At 44.7% G+C, this 24032-nt stretch overlaps 1 protein-coding gene across 1 annotated transcript in view; it reads left to right on the top strand.

Moving 5' to 3' along the window:
* Positions 1-440: 440 nt before the first annotated feature.
* Positions 441-24032, top strand: part of tmem132e (transmembrane protein 132E) — a 387724-nt gene continuing 364132 nt past the window's right edge. The window contains exon 1 of the mRNA XM_084374076.1: positions 441-1613. Within this exon, the coding sequence (XP_084230202.1) occupies positions 1553-1613 (61 nt within the window). The 5' untranslated portion in view covers positions 441-1552. The remainder of the gene's footprint in view (positions 1614-24032) is intronic.

Here is a 24032-nt window from a genome sequence, read left to right as displayed (position 1 = left end):
ATCACTTAAATTTCTGCTTAAACTCATAAATGAAACTGTTTCTTACATTTATATTGATTTACCTTTGATTATAATCCTCCTTATATTAACATTATTGCTCGACATAAAGGAAAACTACGAATAAAGTTTAACTGTTGTTAGCACACAAACACTGAGTTTACTCACCTGCTCTAATGAAACATCAGGTTAACGTTTATGTTTCACCTGTACAGCCGAGATAACGGAGCAGAACAGTAATAATAACAATAATAATAATAATAATGAGGCTAACTGAGTTATCATCTGTATTATTTACAGCCTGTATGTTTTGTATTTTCATGTCCTCAAAATAAAATGTCTTACACTTTACGTGACAAATGTTGCCGTTTCATGTCATTTTATTTTGAAACTTCTGACCGGATGTGCGTGTCTCCCAGTGTTGCGGGTTGACGCGCTGATCTGCGGGTCTGTGCGTGTGAAGGTGAGCACGTTTAGTTTGGAGCGGAGTTAAAGCAGACAGCTGTGGAGGATCAGCGGCGGTGTGAGCTCAACACACCTGAGACAGGTGCGGCTCGGCTCGGCTCGGCTCGGTCCGGTATCCTGGGACTAAGACAGAGGGACGGAGAGTTGGACGGACTTGGCCGTGTTTCAGACTCCGGTAAGCCGCACTGACGATGCTCCGCTCCGGCTCCGGGTGAAGTCCAGCGGAGTGAGGAGGAGTTGTGAGGAGGCTCCGCCGCTCCGTGACTCCGCGGAGCGACTGTCGCAACGCGCTGCGGTAGGTGAAGCCCTGCGGGGGCACCAGCGGCGCTTTTTGCGGACCTTTCTGCGTGTTTTCAGCTCACAGCGTGTTTGCAGCTTCTTCTCTCGGCTCTGGATTTTAAATGAAACCCGAGAAGAGTGAGTGAGAGCCGAACCGGAGCGCTGCGGACCCGCCGGATGCCTTCTCGCCCTTTTTCTCTCCAGGATTTTGCGCAAGGAGTAAAAAGAGTGAGTTGTTGAGCGAGTGATGACACAGAACCAGTCCGCGGCTCCGGATCTCAGTCCTTCCAGTCCGGCCCTGCTGTTTGGGGAAGGCTCGCAGGATTCCTGTGTTTTCAGCCAGGGCGCGCGTCATCTCTCCACTCATGCCCACTGATTTATGATTTTTGGGGCATTTCTCGGGTTTCGCGCACAGACTTGGATCCGCTTCAGGAGCTCGGGTCTCTCTGCGCCCCCGGTTCTGTGATCCGGAGACGGATTCTTGAACTTTCTTCTCCCATGTGGAACAAAACGCGGCGTGTCGCCTGGAGAAGACGCGGCGCGGCCGTGCCTTAGCTCTGCTGCTCTGCTGTGAAGACTGGACCAGAACATTTTGGAGATCACCACACACACGCGCTCAGATACACACATATATATATAAATACACATAAATACACATAAATATATATATATATGTTTATATCTGCTGCGCATTATTGAAGTTAGAGACGGACGAGCCGCAGCAGCGTCGCGTGGAGGCTGCGCTCAGCTTTCTTTCTCCTCCTCCGGCTGCTGGAACAACTGGGATTAACATCCTGCTGGGATTTCTACCATGTCAGGTGTACGGGACCGCAGGTGGACTCTCCTCATCTGTGTGGCGGCGCTTTCATGTGGTGAGTGAGACCCCCCCCCCCCTCTCTCAGGATCATAATTGTGTTGCACAGAAAAGTGGTGGTGCCAAATTTCTGCAACATGTAACTGCAGAGGTGGCTGCTGTCTGTTCTGATTGGCCATTTCTTTTCTGACACACACACACACACACACACACACACACACACACACACACACTCGGACCCTGCAGGAGTGTTATGGTACTTGTTGGCTGCTCTTCCTTCAAGGTTCAACACTGAGAATCACGTCCAGACTGTCAGTTACTGTAAGAGTCTGTACTAGATGGTCATGAGTTATAGATCCAGGTAGTTATAGATCCAGGTAGTTATAGATCCAGGTAGTTATAGATTGAACCATCATGCTCAGTATTCTGAGGAGCATCACAGGAGAGAAGCAATAATACAGAAGATATGAGAATTTTGCAGATCGGAGCTGAAATGCAGCCGTCTCCTTTTAATGAGTTTTTCCACACGTGAAGTTTCCTCTTTCATAGAAATGATACAAGAATCTGCACAACATATGATATAGATATAGATACAAATAGATATAGATACAAATAGATATAGATACATATAGATATAGATACAAATAGATATAGATACAAATAGATATAGATACATATAGATTGTACCATCATACTGACAATCACTCGTAACCCAAAACATTTGGGAATCTTACAGATCGGAGCTGAAAAACTACAACCGTCTATCACGTCTGCTCTTTCATAGAAATGACAACATTGACTCCACATGACGTATAGATATAGATGCATATAGAAAGTACCATCAGGTGACCGCACACACCAGGAGAGAAGTCGTAACACAAACAATATGGTAATTTTGCAGATTGGATCTGAAAAACAACCGTCTGTTGCCTCCTTTTGAAGACTTTTTCTGTGTGAAGTCGTAGTTTTCATAAGAAGCGACTGAGGAATCGACTGTACATGAGGTATAAATAGTACTCAGGTGACCGAGCTCCCCGTCACACTGTGGAGCGCCACAGGAGAGAAGCATTAACAATTATATGAGGAATTTGCAGATCGGAGCTGGAAACGTCTATCGTCTCTGTTTAAAGTGGTCTGTGTCATAGCGGGCCTCTTACACAACAGATGAATCTACAGTTTGTCCTACATAGACCGAGAGCACGAAATCCCAAATCAAACATCCTGAAGATGATTTCCTGACATGTCCCAGTGATCTAGTTGGACTCCCAAACACTAATCCTCCTTAAATATCAAACACTTTTTATTGATGCAGCAGCGGCGGCGGCGGCAGCGGCAGCAGCGGCAGGACTGTGGCACTGCACTGTGCTGAGAGGCGAACTGAGCAGCCCACAGTCACAGTGCACTCTCTGTTTATTCTATTTAAAGGTGCTCAGATTCTGCAGGAATGATTCTGGCTGCACCGCGAGAGCAGAGAGCAGCTCTCTCCATATTTACTGCACAATATCTCCCCTCTCCTACTCATTTTCACTAAGTCTTGCCTCAATTTCATTACCACACAAAAGAATCGCCTACGTGTGCACTAAAGAGTATACTCTCCTTGATGGCTTCACCGAGGCCCGCGGAGCAAGTGTTGCAGCAGAGTCCTGCCTACACGCAGCCCGCCAGCGCCTGTGGTCAGCGCAGGGAAACCCACCTTCCTGGACGATGAAGGCGCTGCTGTCAAAAGTAATTGCAGTAACAGATTTGGCGCATGGCCGGCTGCCTGCGAGGAAGGTTTCAGAAGCTCGTGGCCTCAGAGACCTCAAGTCCCCCCCACGCACACACACACACACACACACACACACACACACACACACACACACACACACACACACACACACACACACACTCTCCTTGTCACACTCGTATGCTAAGTAAACAGTTTGTAAGAACACCTCCAGAGAAACGTGGCAAATGAACAGACGAAGACAAATCCCCAGGTGTGAAAAAGCAATATCATGGACTTTAAGGCCTCTCGGGGTAAAACACAGAGCTGTAATGAATCCATTATTCCACGTTCTTCTCACTTCAAATGATAATCTTCATATATTCTCGGCTCGAGTCGTAAACAAGCTAATGAATCATTTTCCTGCGGAGTCGATTAAATTAAAGCCTCGCAGGATTTGATGCCGCTGCGATCGGTCACTCTCCATATTAGCGTCAGTCTGAATGTGAAGCCTGGAGGGAAACCCACCTCTCCTCCTGCTGCCCCTCGTGGAGGTCAGAGGTCAGCAGCAGAGCAGCATTCCTGCAGCTGATAGGGATGAAGGTTTTCAAGGACACTTCAGCGAGGAGTGTTTGACCTGATGAGAGCTCTCTGGTTTCTCATTCTGCTCAGACACGCCCATGTTCTTCCCACAGTGCCAGCAGTTCTGATGCGGTACTGGACAGCAGAGCAGAACTTTTTAAACACAAACCGCTTTCTCTCTATTTTAAATATAATACAAAGACTTTTCAGCTGGTTAGGAAACAGTCTCTTCTTATTCAGACGTCTCTATATGACCTACATGAGCAAGCTGTTCTCCTACTCGTGTACATCTGAAGAGAAAGCATCTTAAAGATGACACAGCTAGCTTAGCGTTAGCCTGCAGCTAGCTTAGCGTTAGCCTGCCGCTAGCTTAGCGTTAGCCTGCAGCGTCTCTTCCAGACTCCTCTCCTGTGTGATGAAGACGATCAGCTGACTGGTACCAGAGGAAACTTTATTTTCTTCTTCAGAGATCCTTTATTGATTTGTTTGTGAAGAGGGTTCACTCCGAACAGATTAGAGAAACTGAACTTTGTAACTGGATTTCTCTCTCTTGTTGTTGTTGTTGTTGTTGTTGTTGTTGTTGTTGTTGTTGACTCACTGAAGGCTGTTTGTTGTTGAACTCTGGAATCTTTATTTTTGGTGTAATTATTTGAACTCGCCTCATTTGTTATGAAACACAACAGTAGCTGTTGGGAAACGGAGCAGCTGCACCATATCTTGGACTGCAACTAATTAATATCTCATGATTATTAATGATTAATATGCTGATTCATTATCTTTAAAACGTCAGAAAACAGTGGAAAACATTTCACTTCCCAGGAGCACAAAGTAACATCTTCAAATGTCTGTTGTCAGATAAGCAGTGTGAACACATCCAGATGAAGCGCCTGTGAGACGGCAGTAGGCGTGGTGAACTGAACGCAGCGGTGAAGTCTCTGCCTGCTCGAGGCTGCAGCCGGCTGCAGATCGTGTCCTGGTGTTTGCCAGTCATGGTCTGTACGTCGCTGGCAGAGCTCCCAGCAGCAGCAGCAGCAGCAGCCTATCAGAGAGCAGCGAGACTCGCCAGCTCCCAGCCTCTGATTGATTTACATGTGCTGCGACGAAGCTGCTGCTGTTTCCTGTGTTGTACCTAAAGCACATCCTGTGACTGTGAATGAGTCAGTGTTGTGATTTCTAGTCATTCTGCGTTTGTTCTGTGCTCTGCTGATGTCGAGATGTCACGTTGTTGTTGGTGCACCTGCCACTTTAGTTTGTGTTGGCGTCCATGAAGCATATGGTTTTTTTATTGAGCGAGCCGCCCTCGGTCAGCGCTGAAGGGAAGAGCTTTTTGCTGGCGGCTGCAGCTCGCAGTAAACCTGTTCGAGCTCCTGCAAGCAGTTTTTTTTTTTTTAATTTTCAGTGACAGATGGGCTCAAGGCTAAAACCAATCTGTGCTCTGTGAACAGCAGGGCAACCGCCGACTGGAAACAATAGGAACAGAAGCTGTTACTGGAAAGACTGGTTTCACATGCAGCCTGGTTCTGTGATCGCAGTCTCAGGTGGGCCTGGTTCTGTGATCGCAGTCTCAGGTGGGCCTGGTTCTGTGATCACAGTCTCAGGTGGGCCTGGTGGGCCCGTCTCGTGTTCTCATTGATTTTCTTGATCTAAATTGTAAAAAAGCTCTTTGAATCTCCTGATGCTCAGAGTGGGTCTTTGCTCCGAGCTCTCCGGGTCGCTGTGGAGTGAATTCTGAGGATCTCATCCTTCATCAGCTGTGAAAAGAACCTTTTGTGACGCTCTGGTTCCCTCAGATGTGGCGTGATGAGCAGGACCTCTGCCGAGGGCTCGGGGGCCTGCTGGTTGCTCTTGCTGAAAGGACTCGTTTACAATGCATCCCCGTCCTCTTGTTCCACCTTTTTGTCAGGATCTCGGGATGTCTGAACCTTGAAAGGCTTCGTGTTTTGTGGTCACAGAATCAATTTAGCATGTTGGATGAAGCCTTAGGTGGTTTTCAATCTGCTAAAAGCCTTCAGCGCTGAAGAATGAAGGATTGAGTGCAGTATATAAAACATGCATTAAAGGTTCTTTGGTTCATAGATGGACTGGAGAGACGTTTCATAGTTTGCCATTTATTCCTTGTGAAGATCCTTTTCAACGTTCCTTCAAAACACTTCATCTAAGCTTCATTTAAGCTTTGTACATGCCAGACGACTCTCAGACATGAGTTTACATATTTAAACAGCTTCTGATTTATGGATGGAACGATAACAGATTGTGGGTAAAAACAAAGTGTTCAGATATCTGTTGATCTACAACAACCTCATGCATGTTGTAGTCACTTTATATATTTAGATGTATTTGTTTCATGGTGGAGCGTCGAGGCTGAGCTCAGGAAGCTGCTCTGTCGTCTGGTGCTACGACAGCATGACGACGTCCACGCTGAAACAAAGGGGGATGGGTAACGACACCTGGTGTTAAACGGGCCCCTGGGCTGAATTATTAAATACTGTAGCATTGATTAGCTCCAACGTTAACGGTTCTTTTATTGGTACTTTTTCACATCTTGGTGTAATTTATTAAGACGTCGTCGTGGCCTCTCCTCTGCTGAGCTCCTCCTCATTAACACACGGACACAGTGAAGTGAACCAGGTGATGATAACTGGTTGTCAGCTGAGCGCTGCTCGTTACTGTGCAGTTAAAATAACTATACTTTAACAATAAACCTGTTCAACAAGCATAAACATGTAGAAAGAGAGATATTGCACCAGTCAATATCAAGAATTATTGATCATTTTTAAAGACCAGGTAAAAAAAAGGGTCAAATTTCGCCTCTTTATTTTGAATTGAACCTTTTCATCACAGGTTCTTATTCTGTTTACAATGAAAAACACACAAATAAATAGAATAACTGAGAGAGTACGTACGTTTCTCTTTGTGTTTGAAAGTTTTATTCACGTCTGCTCTGTTCTTCAGTGAGAAATATCCTTCAGAGAAACGTTCCCATCACATTCACACAGAACATGTTTCATTTCCTGCTTCAGCGAAGAAAGAAGCACTTTGGGTGATTGCGCGGCGTCTCGTCGCTCTGTAACTGCTCTCAGCAGGGAAGCAATCTGCCTCTGCATTACAGGATCACATGTGTTTGGTATGAAATCACTTCTTGTGCTCTGCAGCTCGCTCGCTGCTACCACAGCGCCTTTGATTTGAAATAGCTTTCTCTCCTGCCGCTGGTACTGTGAGTCAGCCTTGGGAACATTTTACCAGATAGATCCCACATTTGCATTGTGGGAAAAACACCTGAGAGTGGATTTGGATGCACAATAGTGGATCTTGAGGATGTTATCTCAGTCGTCAGTCACTTTTAATCAGATTTTCTCACCTGGATCTGAAGGCTCACCTCCTTCTGTCTGTGCTGTTACATAGTTATAATTCTTTTCCTCTAATTCTGGTGGTCTGGTCCAGAAACAGTGAGACATCTGCAGCTTAATAAGTCGTCTCCCCGGACGCGCTGATGGAGAATGAGATTTCTGAATGAAGGAAAGGTTACGCTGAAGGTGGCCCCTTTAATTCCTCTAAGAGGACGACGTGGAATACAAATCTGAACAGAGGAAATATGTCTGACATTTTGTCCACATATGTCAGCTGACACGCGTCCACGAGCAGGGCGAGACCTCCGGTGTCCAACAGCCAGGATTGTGTAACCTCTCTGAGCGCCTGAAGAAGTGATTACAGCGCTGATAAAGCTGCGTCACCCGTCCTCTGCCAGGAAATGTGAGCAGGTTCTGATGTTTGACCCAGTTCATTCATCAAACCTGTTGTAGGATTCCCAGGACTGCTTACATTAAAGGAATAGTTCGACATTTTAGGAGCACAGCTAGCAGCCAGTTAGCTTAGCGTAGCACAGAAACAGGAGACAGAGGAACAGCTAGTCCTGCTGGGTGAACTGGTTTCTGTTCGGATTAAACAAACTAGATATAACATGTTTAATAATGAGATTTAGAGGTGCTGTTGGGTCATGCAGAGCCGGCCAGCTGCTTCCACCTGTTGGAAGACTTAATCTCAATCAGCGGTCAGCCAGCTGTTCTAGACGGACATGAGAGTGGATCCGGCTCCTCACCTGACCATCTACAGGGAGAATACCTGTTCTTCTGAGGATGTTTCTGCTTTATGACACGTTATATTAGGTTAGTTCATCATTCCTCCTGATTCATTTGTATTTAGAGGGTTACTGTAATATTGTAGAGATGGGAACTAAGGTGAGTGTCACATAGCTCACTGACCTGTCTCAACCAATCACCGTCATCCTGAGTGAGACTGAACCCAGGGTGCAGCGAGGGTGCCCCTGCCCCTGTCGGGAGGTTAGCCCGGATATTAAAATGAATAAATCCTGCAGAGCAAAACAGTTGATAGCTTGTTAATGTTCGTACAGTCAGTGACGCTCACTTCCTATTTTCAGCGTGCAGGTCGTTGTTTCCTGTAGCGACAGTAACACACAGGTAACACACAGGTAACACACAGGTAACACACAGGTCACACACAGGTAGCACACAGGTAAAACACAGGTCACACACAGGTAACACACAGGTCACACACAGGTAACACACAGGTAACACACAGGTCACACACAGGTAACACACAGGTAGAGGAGGAGAGAGTACAGCAGCCTGCTGAGTCAGACAAACTGGTCACACCTGCAGGTCTGAGGTATTTTATTTTCACAGGTGATTAATCTGTCGAATTATTATTTTTTTGTATTCAGTGTATTTGAATAAAATAACACTGTGGCCGATAACTGATGCTGACATTTTTAAATGTGTCTTTTTGTTTGTATTTATTCTCCCTTTGTGTCGAGGAAACAAATAAATCATGTTAATAAAGGAGTAATGAGCAGTTTTAGAGGCCTTCAGGCCTCCATGACACCATAACTGTAATATAACCTGCACCAGGAAAAAGACTTTCTAAAAATAACCCATCATTGCAAAGTATTTGTGTCCTGCTGTACGACTCAGCGAGGAGAGTTGTATTGTGACAGCGATCAGAAACCTTTAAGTTGCTGTAACGTCTTCTCACTTTGCTCTCTGGTCCGTTTTCCTCCAGAACCTCCTCAGACGGTCCCGTCATGACTCACTGATCCGCTCTTTGTCTCCGTGTTTCACCTCCAGCTCAGTTTACCGTCACAGAGGAGGAAAGAAAACATGAAATATTATAATATATAAAACAAGCTGACATCAGAGGATGATGACTCAAACCGATGAATCGATTATCAAAGTAACTGGTGATCAATCTAACAGTTATCAGCTGATCGATTCCTAATTGCAGCTCCAGAGGTTCAGTCTGCTCACCGTGGATTTCTTCTGCTGTGGGTTTTTGCAGAGCTATGGCCTCAGTTGTCATCACGTCTCTCTCTCTTGTTTGTGACAGAGATGTGGGTCTTGTGTTGTGTTGGTGTGTCATGTATTGTGTGCGTTATTTGTTGGATGTGCAGAAGCAGCTTTCCCCTCAGTGACGTCAGTTTTACAGGTGAAGGACGTTTCATGTCAGATTCATGCGGCCGTGATGATCAGTGATGTGTCAGACGGTGCTGTGACACAGTTTGATTTCTTCTGTGTTACAGTTGATTTAATGACTTTATCCTGAATAGCTTATTCATAACCAATGAAATATGTGTGAGATTATTCCTGCGTCTGAAGTTTATTATGCAGAACTGGAGACGATCGTATCGTGAGACAAACAGCTCTGAGGTTTCATGATGGAGAAGACTGAATATAAGAAGGTTTCTTTAACAGCGCTCGACATGAGAGATGATAATCTGGGGCTGTTTAATTGTGTTGTACATCCAGTCTGAGTGTGTTTTGACAGCCTGTAGAAGCTGCAGAGATCAGAACCAGATGAACCATCAGGTCCAGAGGTGTTCAGCCTGTCAGCAGTGTTTCTCAGGGACTGTTGGCCTCCGTGTGAAGGATTTGTCCGTGAGGAAACTGAAGAAATATGAGCAGATTTTTTTTAGCTTTCAGCAAATCATACAGTATCTCCTCCACACACACACACACACACACACACACACACACACACACACACACACACACACTCTGAATTCCCAGTGCTACAAATCTGCTAAAGGACTCAGACATGCATGCTCCAGTCTGCCAACCGACCTCGGCTTCCTCCCTCCTCTCCAATCGGCCAACACTTAATTCTTTCTCAGCACGATATCGTTCTCGGCGCTGGGATTGCTTTTCCTGCTGGTGTCTCTGAGTTCACGGCTGTTTCTCATTGTCAGCTCGGCTCCGGTGGAAGAGCTCTGGAAGGAGCGACGTGTTCTCGTAGATTAGTCCTGCTGTTTGACAAGCATTTCTATGGAGGTAGTCAGTGACATTTTCTAATGTGGTGTCAGATGGTGTCATGTAAGATTTACTGTAAATACAAGCAGCTGGCTGCAACAAAAGAAGAGTCTCCCCTCCGTCTCCTGGTGGTGATTACAAGGAGGACATGTGGTGTCAACACAGTCTGCTAACACGGCCATGAGTCCGCTGGCTGTGTCACGTATATTCAGAGAGTCCGATGCGTGCCGCGGTGCACGTTTGGGTTATTTGAAAGTCTAAACTAGAAATAAGTTTAAATGTGAGAACTCAACTTCAGTCAGAAGAAAACTGATGATTTTACACATCAAAGTGTGTTGGATGTGACGGGGGAACTATCGCGCAATGATCAAAGTGGTATGAAGTCAAAATCTGATAAAGTCGGTCGAGGCTGAAGATTAAAACTTTGAAAATGAATAAATTGTGTTGGTGTGGAGTCAGTGAGCTACCAGAGCTCTGCTGCAGGCCGGCCGCTGCAGGCCGGCCGCTGCAGGCTACATGAGAAGCTTCAGAGTGTAAATCACCAGCTTCAAAATGATCTGATGATCGGTTCTGTGGTCAAATGATAAAATATTTGCCGATATCACAAAGTCGGCAAAGATAAGATTTTGATATGAGGCCTGTGATCGATATGAGACAAAATTGGACATCCTGATTTCGAACTGATTGGATGTTTGGTTGGATGTTGCTGCTCTCCGTCAGCGATGCCTGTGTTGTCTCTTGAGCCGAGCAGCACACGTGGAGCTTGTGGCTGATAGTGTGTATGTGGCTGACATGGTGAAATAAGTCTGCTGTGTATCGGCCCCGGGCCGGACGCTCGTCCAGCACAGATTACTGTTTAAGGTAAGGTTTACCGACAGAACCAGCTAAGCCTACGGTACTTTACATTAAATAAATTAGCTTAGCGGCTCTTGGACTTTCCCTCACTCATAGATTAAATGTTTACTTCATATCACTCAGCGGTGTTTGTAGAAGTCACACCAGAATCACAAGACGTGCAGTTCATACAGCAGATATACGTCACAGCACACTGTGCAAGAGTGTTGCCATAGCGACAGCAACAAGTAAGTGGAATGCTGAGTGAATAATCTTCGTCTTCGTCTTCGTCTTCCTCTTCGTCGTCAAGCCCAGGATGATGTCCTCAAATGTCTTGTTTTGTCCACAGCCCAAAGATCCTCAGTTTACTGTCACAGAGGAGGAAAGAGACCGCAGAGTGGAGGAAACAATTACTCACACCAATTAATTGATTATCAAAATAGTCAGCGATTAAGAAATGATCGTCGGCAGCTCGAGACTTTCTGCTGGACAAAACACTTGGGGGTTTTGGAGACGGTGATGAGCATTATTTTCTCCACCAAGCGATGAATCACCTCAGAACATAATCTGCAGATTCATTGATAATGAAAATCGCAGCTGCAGCATCATAAATGTTTAACATTTGACTTTCCTCTGTCTAAGTTTGAGTTCTTATGAAATCCTGACACTTCTGTTGTGATTTCTGAGCGTCTGTACCTGTAAACCTGCCGGCAGATGTCAGATGTAGCTGTCAGCTCCTTTTGTTAATCCTTCGACATGACGAGACGTCTCCTCTGCCTGACTGACAGCTTTCCTCTTTGTGCTTCCACTTTGTCTGTGTGCAGAGAACGCGGCAGCTTTTCAACTTGCTGTAAATAAACGTCTCGGCGTGTCCAGATTCTGGCCCTGGTTCTGATTTTACTGGAGCTCTGCCAGTCCTGACGGCTTCACTGCTGTAGCCTTGGGTTACACAATCTGTTTTACTACACGTTCACAGGAAGTGTTGTGAGTTTCATGTTAATCGGGAGTTTGCCTCCTTATTCCTCAGAAACTCTTGAGTTTCTTAACAGTTTTGAGCGTTTCAAAGGTTTTTCTTTTCTCGAACTCTGACACTGAATGAAACGCGGTTTTGTTCCTAGAAAAAAATAAATTGCTGCAAACGTTGAGTTGAATTTGTGTGTGAAGCTTTGCCAAAAGTTAAAAAGCCTCTCAAAATGAACAGAACACACACATCTGAATTAATTTTGTCCCGTTTGTCTCCAAAATAACCCGAAATCAATCAATACTGTCGTCTGGGACTGGACGAGTGCCGAGTGTGAATGTCTGCTGAACATACAGTCTGAATCTTACTCACATTGATTTTAACACAGGGAAACAAACGCTTTACAAATTAGGCCACCGTGGCATCGACTGCACTGGACCCGGCCGACTCCAGTGATGGTGTTGTGAACAGAAACGGGCCTCTGGTTCTGTCATCTTTCACTCAAACACACTCATCATTAGAGCCTGCGGGGCGCTCAGCGAGCACTCAATCAGAATTTGATAGACAACAAATTGAAATGCATTCTGGGTTTTATATTAGTGTTATTACTTCCACCTCCCGCTGTCACGCCATTGATTTAGGATGTAATCCAAACTGTGTCAAACGGAACTTCATCCATGACTCCAGAAATCATTACTAATTACATTTCCAATTAAATGCTGGAACATTAACCCACTTTTTGAATAAGTGAGGTCGTCGAGACCCAAACATACTGAACAGAGAGCAGCTTAAACAAAGAGCCGTTCACACGACTCCCCTCAGCCCGGCCGTCATGTCGTGGATCATCTCGACAACAAGTGTGGAAAAGTGCTCCGATAATCGGTCCGTCACGAATATTACTTCCTTTTCCTTTTCTCAACTAATTCTGGGTGTTTTGTGTTGAAAGACCCACAAATAATCAAGTTAACAAAGAAAAAAAACGTTCCCAGAGAACTTGCAGCCACATGATAAGAGTTAGGCAGAAGAAATGAAAGGCTGCCACACATCACATCTTCATCTGTGAGAGAGTCTTCAGCTGTATGAAGTCTGGGTATCCTTCCTTTAACCTCTGGTTTGGCATCTGAGGATTAAATCCAGAGGGGTCTCTGGTGGCAGGGAGGGAAATCGAGTTAACTGACTCGGTATACATCAGTACACTTTAAGTCACCGTATATATTTTTCTCCCCGGAGAGAAATAAGACGTCTATTTTCAGCCGTGAACCCCATGAAATCACATTCAGCTCTATCTAAAAATGGCAGAACACACAGAGGAGGGGGGGCTCGCTCAGTCGGACCACTCGCAGCGTCGATCACCTCAGGACGGGACGGAAACCTTCACCGAGACGCTGCTGGTGTTTTGGGGACGATACTGAAACTCATCTGAACTCGTCCGGATCAATCAGGAGCTGTTCGGGTTTACATGCAGCTCTCAGGATCACAAAGTGCCTGTGAGCAGCTTTACTCAACATATTGCTGCACTTATTCTGCTGTAATAGAATTAAACTCTCCGGCCTGACTCGACTTGGATCTATATTGTTTTACTGTGCGCCCTGTGCTCTGTGAAAACATCCTTTTTTCCTACCCCGGAGCAAACTGCCAGTTTGAGCAATGCCCAGTCTAATCGATTCTTTTATTAGGTTACATAGGCTTTGAGAGAAAAGGAATCCCTGCCTGTTATAATAGCCTCTGCTATGCTATATTAGCTCCGAAAGACATTATAATAATTTTACCATAAGCCTATGAAACAGGATTTAGGCACACAAAGCAGCAGAGAGCTGCGAGCTGCTCCACGTTCAGCTCCCGGCCCAGCGACTGTTTGATTAAAATTCTCGACAGTGTTGAAATGTTAGCCGTCCGTTTCAGTAAACATTTCTCGCTCGCTGTCTTTGATGAATAAAAAATGACTTGTAGCACTTAAACCTGTCCGTAAGCAGTTATGTTAAATTAGTGATATCACTTTTCCCTCCTGCCTCTCGATTCTTACATCTGCCACGCTTACAAATTCTGCTTGAGGAATCACTTTGGTGAATTTAAATCTGGTGCGTCCACTCAGCTCTTAACCTGACATCCGAGCAGTTGACACTGCGCATGAAAAATACATGCCTGATGGAGTAACGTGAATCCGGAGCAGAGTCGTGACTCCATCCTCTGTGACACGAGGACGTGCATTAAGAGCCCGGTCAGTTCGGCTCTTCAAGTGGAGCAGAGGGTCCTGAGGGCCGCGTCAAAATGGGAACTTAATTAATGTTGCTGTCATTTCATTCACCAGAAAAGACGTCAATTAGAGAAAATGAAAATATTTCCCTGGCAGGAGCTCCACGTGCATTTAGCATCGACAACAGCAGCAGTTTGTCTTTGAACAGCACAGTGATTTATTATGTAGTCAGAGTGTGAAGCGTGTCTAAAAACGTAGTAAATTCTGCTTCCTGTTGAACATATTTTCACTTCATTCCATTTAAAAAAGCTCATTTCAGGCCCAGATCTGCTCTTCATGGTACAAGAGTTAATATTGTGTCAGGCGACGTGCAGGCGCAGGCTGTTAGCGAGTAACGCTCCATACTTCTGCCTCCATTAAAACTAGCGATGATGCAAATTGTGCTTTCAGAGGTTAATCATCAGCAGCTGGTTTGGAGCCTTGAGTTCTGACTCTGCAGACCTGCGGACGCTCTTATTTTGGTGAATTAAATCAGCCACAAAAATGTCCATTAGCCTCGAATTCAGCCAGGGTCGCCGAGGACGCCGAGGACGCCGGGACGCCGGGGACGCTTCCTCTGTAGTTTTTCTGGGAATTAGGAGCTGATTTTCCACAACTGAAAGGAGGGAACGCTGCCTCGTGGTGGAGAGGGTAAGCTGCACTGTAGCACAGAGCAAGTAGGAGGTCTCACTCTGCCACTTTTTCCCAGAATCACAAACGTCAGCAACATTTCCTCCTTCCTCTTCCTCCTCTTCTTCGTCAGATCAGGCAGACTAGATGCTACAACGGCATATTGCCACCATTGTGTTTGTTAGTAATGTTAATTTTGACGTTGACGTTATTTATATTTTGATATCGTCCAATGCTACACCAGCTTCTTTACTTTAGTCAGGTTGAGTAGAGTGCAGAGGAGAAGCAGGAAGAGTTTCCTCCTTCAGAAATTATAATGTCATTTTCTTTATTTATCTAAAATGGATTTAATAAAATTTGTATCACAAAAAGCATCATTCAGAAGCTGATGTTGAAATCAAGGTAACAGTGTAATAGTATAATACTACTACTACTACTACTAATGATAGTAATAATAATAATGATAATAATAATACCCAGCCTGAGGACTTTGGGTGTAGCATAGCACATAGCACACTGCACCGTGGTGTTGCATTATGGGTTAAAGGTTATGAGTGCAATGGCAGAAATTACACATGGAGGTATTTTATACACTGATTCCTTTAGTTAAAAAATACAATCAAGATTTTAATTTCCGAACTTTAAGGCAAACCTGTTATTTTGGGAACAAAACAAAATCTGAAACATCTGAATAATTTAAACATTTTAGAGAATTTGCAGTTGATCTGTAAGAGTGGTGCATTTGAGGGACTCATTCAGGGATTGAATTCAGGAGAGCTGAACTATTTTGTTAATGGATTGATCGCTTGGAGCAACAAAGCGTCTTGATGTCAGCTTGTTACATGTGAATATTCTCCGGTTTCTTTCCTCTGTGACTGTGAACTGAAGATCTTTGTGTTGTGGACAGAACAAGACATTTGAGGACGAAACACTGAGCAACATTTTTCACCATTTGATCACATTTTAGAGGCCAAACAACAGATTGCTTCATTTGAAAATAATCGTTAGTCGCCGCCTTAGAATTGAGCCCATGGAGCAAACGTGTTGGTCCGATCAACCGGCGACATCGAGCAGTTAAAAGTCCAGCAGGTGAACTCTGGTGAGCGAGGACTGTTTGTTCCATCTGAGGCTGCAGACGGGAACATTTGTTTTGGATGGCAGTAATCATTGAGCTATTGGTATTGATTAAAAGCCCATCAGCCTCCCACAGAGAGATTAATAGTTGTTTTGTGCCGCCGGGCAGAGAACTCTTATTTCCCCTTTGAATATCAGCACATGGACTCTGTCTGATTAAAGTTAAAATAATGGTTCACACACAGGTGACACACACACCTTCTGGTTTAAAGAGGTAAATATCTTCAGACAGAAGTGGAATATATTTTGAGGAGAGGTGACGTCCGAATCATCGGCCTTGGATGAAGATAAGATGGAGGCTGAGAGGACCAGCAGGGAGTTTACTGCCACATTCACATGTATTTAACAGTGCCAGCGTTTGTTTTTCACCGACTGAAGCATATGTAATTTTCACACAGTGGGGGAAACAGATCGGTAAATCCAGACTAAATTGGACTAAGAATAATAAAGTTCTGCTCTCAGTGATCACACAGCTTTTGAGTGCCAACCTTAAAGAGGCTTAGGATAATGAATTAGTCATGGAGATCTCTGAGGAGGAGAGTTTGGCCTAAATGCACCAGACTATCAGCAGCAGATAACACTTCATACAATTAAAAGTTTTGACTTCATTACTCTCATTCTGAATTACTTGAAATCTTCTCCTGGATGTCGTGTTGAGGTTTAAAAGCAGAAAGAGACGTAGAGTTGTAGATCTGTGTGGCGGTGTGCGGCTCAGGTTACAGTCTGTGTGTTTGTCTCTAGTTGACTCATTTAATAAGGAAAACAGACAATTAGTAACTGCCTCTTAATTAGTTAGAAAGTTGGTGTGTGGTCTCTGGGCAGGCGGAACAAAGACGGACTACATTAGCCCAGTAGAGCCCGAGTCGGGCCAGCGTTGGCGCGATGAGATTTCTTATGGCCAATCATCATTATCATGTGAGGCCAACACTGGCCTCCTGCCTATGGACGAAGAATACATTGGCCCAACATATGAATGACTGCAGAGAACTGAAGAGTCTTTTAATTAAAAGTTTTCTCAGTGACTGTTAACAGAGCGACTTATTTATAACACTCGCATACACATAACACTCGAATATTTGACTTTGTCTGTGGATTGGACGATAAGTACGCGCGTGTACACAGTAAACACCGTGAGAGCTCAGACAGGTGAAACAGACGGATACAATATATTTACAGGGAATCACAGCTCGCGTCACTCGTTCAGTTGTTTCAGTACGTGAATGTTTGTGACGTGCTTTGTCCTCCTTAACTCAGAAGTTTGAGACGTGCTCCTCAGTCACGCTTGTTTTTTGGGTCTCGCTCTCCGCAGAGAGTCTCACTGTTGAAATGCAGCCTCATTTTCCAGCTCCTGTTGACGGCCTCCTGAAAGTCATTCAGCTTTCTGAATATGAGTATCTGTCCCTGTGCACCGTGTCATCACAGCAGGCTCTGCACAAGTCTCATTCATTAGTCATTATTCATTTAATCACGTCCTCATTAGTGGAGGTTCCTTTTGAATTATCAGATTATAATTGTTGAAAGTTTGATGACTGAAGACTGAACGAGTCACCTCGTCTGTAACCACATGCTGTTCATTGTTTTCACATGTAAATACAGCACGCTGCGTATGAATGTTAAAAACTCTGAAAAAGTTTATTCATGTGAAAAAATGACTAAATTCACATGTGAAGAAGGAAAGTTCATGTGGTTTCATGGCTTGTTTAGTTTCCACACGTGGAAAACAACCCAGCGACTCGTCGACTGTTTTTGTTACATGTGAAAATATTTAATTCACATTTAAAATTTGGATATTTTAAATGGAAAAACATGAATTTTCTTAAAATATGATGTTTTTTAAGGGGAACCAGACACATTACACACATTTAACACTTTCTGACAGTTTTTCCATCATCATCTGGTTTTCATCCAGTTATTATGAGATCAATTTTGTCCACCATCTTTATTTTGTCCACTATATATTTGAAGTATTTAAATATATTTGTCAGTTGGGACAAGCACAGAGTTTTAAACATAGTTCATCCTTTTAAATCATATTTTGTTCTCGATGCTGTCGGTGTGATTATATGTATAAACCTGAGCTTCACAGAATCAAGAGCTCCTGATTCAGAACATTAATCGGACCTCTTCTCTCCTAGCGAGCAGACAAACCTGTCACTAGTACACCGCTCCCTCTCGGGTCACGTCAACCCCTCCTCCTCTCTGACCTGCACAGGAGCCAATCAGCATCATCTGTTCCTGCAGCTGCGTCCAGATGTCAAGTCCACCCACCTCCAGAATCAGTGTGATGACGGCCAAACTGTGGGGTTACAGTCCTGACCGATTATCAGGATCGCTCCTGTAATTAGGCCCGAACGCCAGATGTCCGGAAAGTTATCCACTCCACCTCGTTCACATCGCTAGCAGCTGCGTTAACGTGCTGATGGATGATGAAGACAAGAAAACTAACTTTACTCGGCCGATGGAGCCGCGCAGATAAGTGCTGCCTTTCTACTTCGACCTGACGACCAGTTCATTCTGCAGACGCAAGAAAAATGTGTTTTATAGGAGAAACACTGGAAGAGAAATGAAACACTGGAGCATCAGGTAGAGACGGTTCTGTGCAGGTGGCCAAACTATCACCAAACTGCAGAGTTAACTGTCCTGTTTATGTCACAATTCAAATAAACTCTCTCCAATTTTGATTTTTATCACAAGCCGGAGGTTTATAACCATCACACTGTATGCAATAAATGAGAGCAGGCGGTGCAGGGATCCTCAGAAAACCTTGATGAGGTGATAAACACGGTGGTGGAGAGCAGCGACTTGCTGTTTCTATTTTTGCGTTTAAATGGCTGCACTCCTGTTCAGGTGTGCTTCAGAGTCCACCCGGGATTTTAAATCATTTTCTCAGAAATGAGAATGTTTCCTGAGTTGATGTTCAGTGATTGTCAGAGTGTCGGTGGGGAACTGTGTCAAAATAATGACGATAATGGCGCTCGGCGCTCGGTAATTCAAAGTTCAGCACATTTCCTGAACTGACTCTGTTTGAGATGAATGTGGAGCAGATTAGACGGCTGATAAGATGGTTGAACTTTGGTTTGCATGCTGTAGCTGTTGTATGAACTGACCCCGTTTTGTCCAACTGTCCCTCGTCCATTCATTCATCTGGCTGTCCGTCTGTTATCCGCGCTTACATTTCCAAACTGCTCTGAGCTGCCTGAGGGAGGAGCCGCAGCATATGTCTCTGTGTCTCCATTTGCACTTTTTAAATCATTTTTCTCCATTTGGGAGGACATTTTCTATTCACTGTCTGCTAAACACATGCATTTGTAGTCCTCAGAGTCCTGCTTTGTCTGTTTTCGAGGCTTTTTGAAGGATATCTGTTCTGCACGTGTTGATTTATATTTCTGTCCTCCTGCCAGTGTGATGAGGTAAAGACAGTGGACACTGTTGGGTCACAGGAGTCCAGAAAATGTGACCAAAAATTGCTTCTTCAGAGTCTATCAGAGTCAGAGGACATGCTCAAGAAATCCACTGGAGTTGTTCAGAGTCCGTTTCAAAGAGTTTATTGTGTTTTCTCCGACAGCAACCTCAATAAACCCGAGTCGATCCCGGACCAGACTGAGCCGGAGCTCTCAGCGCTGCTGGGTTTATACTCTTGGACATCTTGAGGAGTCTCCACCAGTTTTTGTAAAACACTCGTGTGTTTCTACTGGTGTATTCGTCTAGCCTGGGATTTTAGGGGCTTTCCTGATCTCAGCCAACCTCTGATCCCATTATTTCTGGGACTTCCGAGAGGCAGGAGCTAAAGCAGAGTGTTTCAGGCAGACAGAGCTGCAGCGCTGGACAGGACTGATGAGTTTAGTGAGCATTAAAGCAGATGACCCTGTTCTAGCAGTGACCCAAAATATAATTATGAAGAATTTGTCACCTGATCATACAAAAGTATTAAAGTTTGATGCCCGGCTTTATAGCTGATCTGTATCTGCTGCAGAATATGTGATTATTGTGAAGACTCAGGTGTCAGCGGATGTCGTGACGTTTAAACTAAAGCTTTACTTTTTATTTCTCTTATATTATGAACAGTTTCCTGTCAAACCTCATACTGAACTTTAGGGCTGCAACTGATGAATATTTTTCATTGGTGATTCGTCTGATGATTGTTTTCACGATTGATTAATTAATTAGTCTATAAAACGTATAAACATGCTGATCAGCTTCCCAGTGACGACTTCAAGTTGCTTCTTTTGTCCGATCAATAAAAGAAAAGCAGCAAATCGTCACATTTAAGAAGCTGAACCAGCAAAAAAATGAAAATCGATTCAGAAAAAAGTCTGAAAGTAATTTTCCTGCGATCAGCTGTAATCAGAGCGGCTGCAGTCGTCTCTGGACTGTAGATCTGGATCATTAGTCATCATTGATGAGGCTAATCCAGCTCTCAGTGTGTCACCCACTGACCTGTACACAAGCCTTTGGCTGACTTGGATACAAAGTTCACGTAAGGATGTCAGCTGTTGTGACTTGGCAGAGACGACGTGTTTAATCTGAACGACACCTGCTGTTGAAGAAACGTTGATTGGTTTAACGTTGTCTTCACGTATAAAAGACTAACGTCCCGCGGTGCCTTCCAGCGCCCGATGATTAATTACTGCCAAAGTGTCAAAGTCAGCTGTCTGCTTCCTGCCGACCTCGCTGTGTCGGAGGCTGTCGGGCGTCGGCGCTCGGGTCGTTCTCACAGAACGGTTCAGAAGTCTGAGTGCAGTCGGGTTACAGTCGTATCAGACTAAGTGTTGTCGTCTCCTCATCACAGTAAAGTGTTACCAGACCGTTCTACTTGGCTTTACCCACTTAGTCATTATATCCACTTTACTGATGATTATTGATCAGAAATCAGAAAATCGTCCCTACATTAGTCTCCGTATCGATATGGAGGTATTCGGTCAAGAATATTGTGATATCGTCCAGTTTGAGCATTTCTGAAGAAGTTTAGAGGAGATTTTTTAAACTATTGAGACGACATCGCAGAAAACCACAAACGATCTCCTGCTAATCCCATTTTGTGAACGTGTGTGTGGAAAACTTGACTGTGGGAACAAACTGAAGTCTTTCCTGTTCAACAAAAGAACAGATAATGACAAGATAAGATATGTGTCAGGAGAGGTCGAGAAGCCATCAGGCTCATACGAAGGACCTGAAGGACCTGAAGGACCTCGCCTCCCTTACAGAAAGAAAACTATAAACATGTAACAACCACTTATATACTTAGAACACAAATTAAATAACACAAAAAAACACACAATAAACAGAAAATCTAACCAACAGAAATACATAAAGAATTAAAACAAGGAAAAATAAAAATACATACACATGGACAAGAAAATTAGACTTCATGAATGAAATGTGTTGATTTAAAGTTGGTAAAGATGACGAGTTCTTGTAATACTCCAGACTTTAACGTGACAGCTGAGTGTTTCATTTCATGAAAAGGAAAGTGAAGATGAACATTTACACCATTAAACTTTTCCACCCCCCTCCAGTGTTTCCCTGTGGTGTTACTGCTGGCGTTAGCATCATGGCTACAGCTAGCAGCCTGGCTACTGTAGGAAGCAAAAACCAACCAGAAGATTCCCAGTGTGACCTCAACCCTGAGCCGAGTGCTGTGGAGTAAAACAGCTGCTTGTATTAATAAGTTGTCAGGTTATGTGGCCACAGCGGAGCTGTCCATCAGTGAACGTCCGTCTGCTCCTCCTGCTTCACCTCAGCGTCCATCATCTCCCTCTGCACCGTCTTTTCTCCTCCAGCTTCTTCTTCTTCTGCAGCTCAGAGCTTCACGGTCGTTCACGTTGTCCCACTGTTAGCTGGGGATGGTGACCGGGGAGGACGATGACTCAAACTGTTTGAGATGCACAGAGGCAGACGAGCTATGTTGAGCAAATTGTTGCCATGGTGATCAATATTTAATCAAACTCATTTTAATGAAATGTTATTTTATACTTCAGCTGTCAAAGACAAATCTGTTATCTTTGACACAATACAGCGGTTTACTTATTCACCCTCCTCCTCCTCCTCATCCTCGCTCCTCCTCCTCTCGCTCCTCCTCCTCCCTCCTCCCTCCTCCTCCCCCTCCTCCTCCTCCTCATCCTCGCTCCTCCTCCTCCCTCCTCCTCCTCCTCGCTCCTCCTCCCTCCTCCTCCTCCTCATCCTCGCTCCTCCTCCTCCCTCCTCCTCCTCCTCCCTCCTCCTCCTCACCCTCCTCGCTCCTCCTCCTCCCTCCTCCTCCTCCTCCTCCTCCTCATCCTCCCTCCTCCTCCTCCTCCTCCTCCTCCTCTGGATTTACCTGAGACGGTTGTAATAAAGACTTCCTCTCCAGAACCCAGCTCCCTCGTCATCCTCGCTCCTCCTCCTCTCGCTCCTCCTCCTCCCTCCTCCCTCCTCCTCCTCCCTCCTCCCTCCTCCTTCCTCCCTCCTCCTCCTCCTCCCTCCTCCTCCTCGTGTACTCTGGATTTACCTGAGACGGTTGTAATAAAGACTTCCTCTCCAGAACCCAGCTGAGCTGCAGCAGGTGAAATTATGGCTCTGCCTCATTGTTGTGTTAAGATGTGACGGAGCTGAGCTGCAGGAGGAGACGGGCCTGATCCTGAATGAATGATGGGAGGTCCGACTCCCTGAAACAAGCACTGAGAGCCTCCTGGGAAATCAAAGAGGAGCAGACTTGGATCGAGGGTTCATCCCTTACGCTCTCCGCCGTAGCAGAAGTCATTTTTCACGGCGTTCTGGAGTCCCTCCGCTCCAACATGGCGGAGGTGAGCCTGTTATCCTCACAGATTGTGTGTTCTGGGTGAAATGACCAAGTGAAGTCATCAGGACTGACACACTTTTAATGAGGATTAAATTGGAGTGCTGCTCCAGTTATGAATTCCCGAATGCTGCTCACATGTCTGGTGACAGCAGAGTCGCAGAGAGGCAGCGCTGTCATCACTCCATCAGCTCTGTTTGACAAACACTATTAGATAAATAATGTGAACACGTCTCTTTGGGAGTTCTCAGTGTTTGGTTAACCATCTGTCCCGACTCGTTCCCTGCAGAGAAACCAGATTTGAACTGTTGACTGTGTCACATATTCAGATTTCAGACTGCTGTCACACACTTCCTCTCTTACTCTCTCACAGTGTCTGGTCGGACCGCGCTGTGTGAGTCGTCTTCTCATGTTATCATATTAGAGGCTGTTCGATGATTAATTATTTCTTTATATTATTTATAATGTTCTCCAATTCGTCCAGTTTTCTTTTAAAATCCAAATATCTTCCAGACGTTAGACTTAATGGTGACTCTGAACCATGTCTTTGTGGATCCAGAAGCATGGAGGCGATGCACTAACGTACCTTTTGTAAAAGTAATGCGAACCCTCAGTCAGCTGATAATTAACTTTAAAATCGGGCCATTGTCTGATTCATAGCACATTTATATGGATGCAGCGCCTGCACATCGATGTACTCGCGTCTCTGATGTTAAAAAACTTTCTGATTCATATCGGTGAATCTTTACACGCCTGTTAGTTGCACGAGCCTGTTTGTGCTCAACCTAAGCCAAATGAAATGAGTGTGGAGAGGATCGAAACTAACTAAACGCTGATAGTTGTCCTTATTGCCCAGTGGACTGTGTGTCTATTCATTAGCTGCTCTAGTTTTCCGTCTTGTGCTAACAGATGTAAAAATGGTTGAAATGATGTGACATTACAATTTTTTGAGATCAGAAACGTAACATTGTCTTTGGAGAGGGTCAGGAGAGGGTACACGAGTGTTCAACACACCTATAGAGGGACAGATCTGCTGGTCTTATTACTGTACTGGAGGTTTGCTGCCCTGACTGACATGAGCACTTCCCACATGTACTCAGGAGGAAACGATGACACTTTTATGAAATGCAACATTAAACTTTAGGGACCAGAACAGAGCTTCAACCAAAGGACCTTTATCAGCTCACTTCACTGACTGTGAGCCCAGATGTTTGAGGATCCACAAGAGACGATGATTGATTGGTCACACTGTGATTACTTCAGGGTAAAAACGCCGTAAATTTAGGAACAAAGAAAACTTGAG

This window comes from Pagrus pagrus, assembly GCF_965226575.1.
Source record: "Pagrus pagrus genome assembly, chromosome: 14".
Taxonomy (NCBI): domain Eukaryota; kingdom Metazoa; phylum Chordata; class Actinopteri; order Spariformes; family Sparidae; genus Pagrus; species Pagrus pagrus.
The sequence above is the reverse complement of the archived record's forward strand: the minus strand, read 5'-3'. Positions and strand labels throughout refer to the sequence as shown.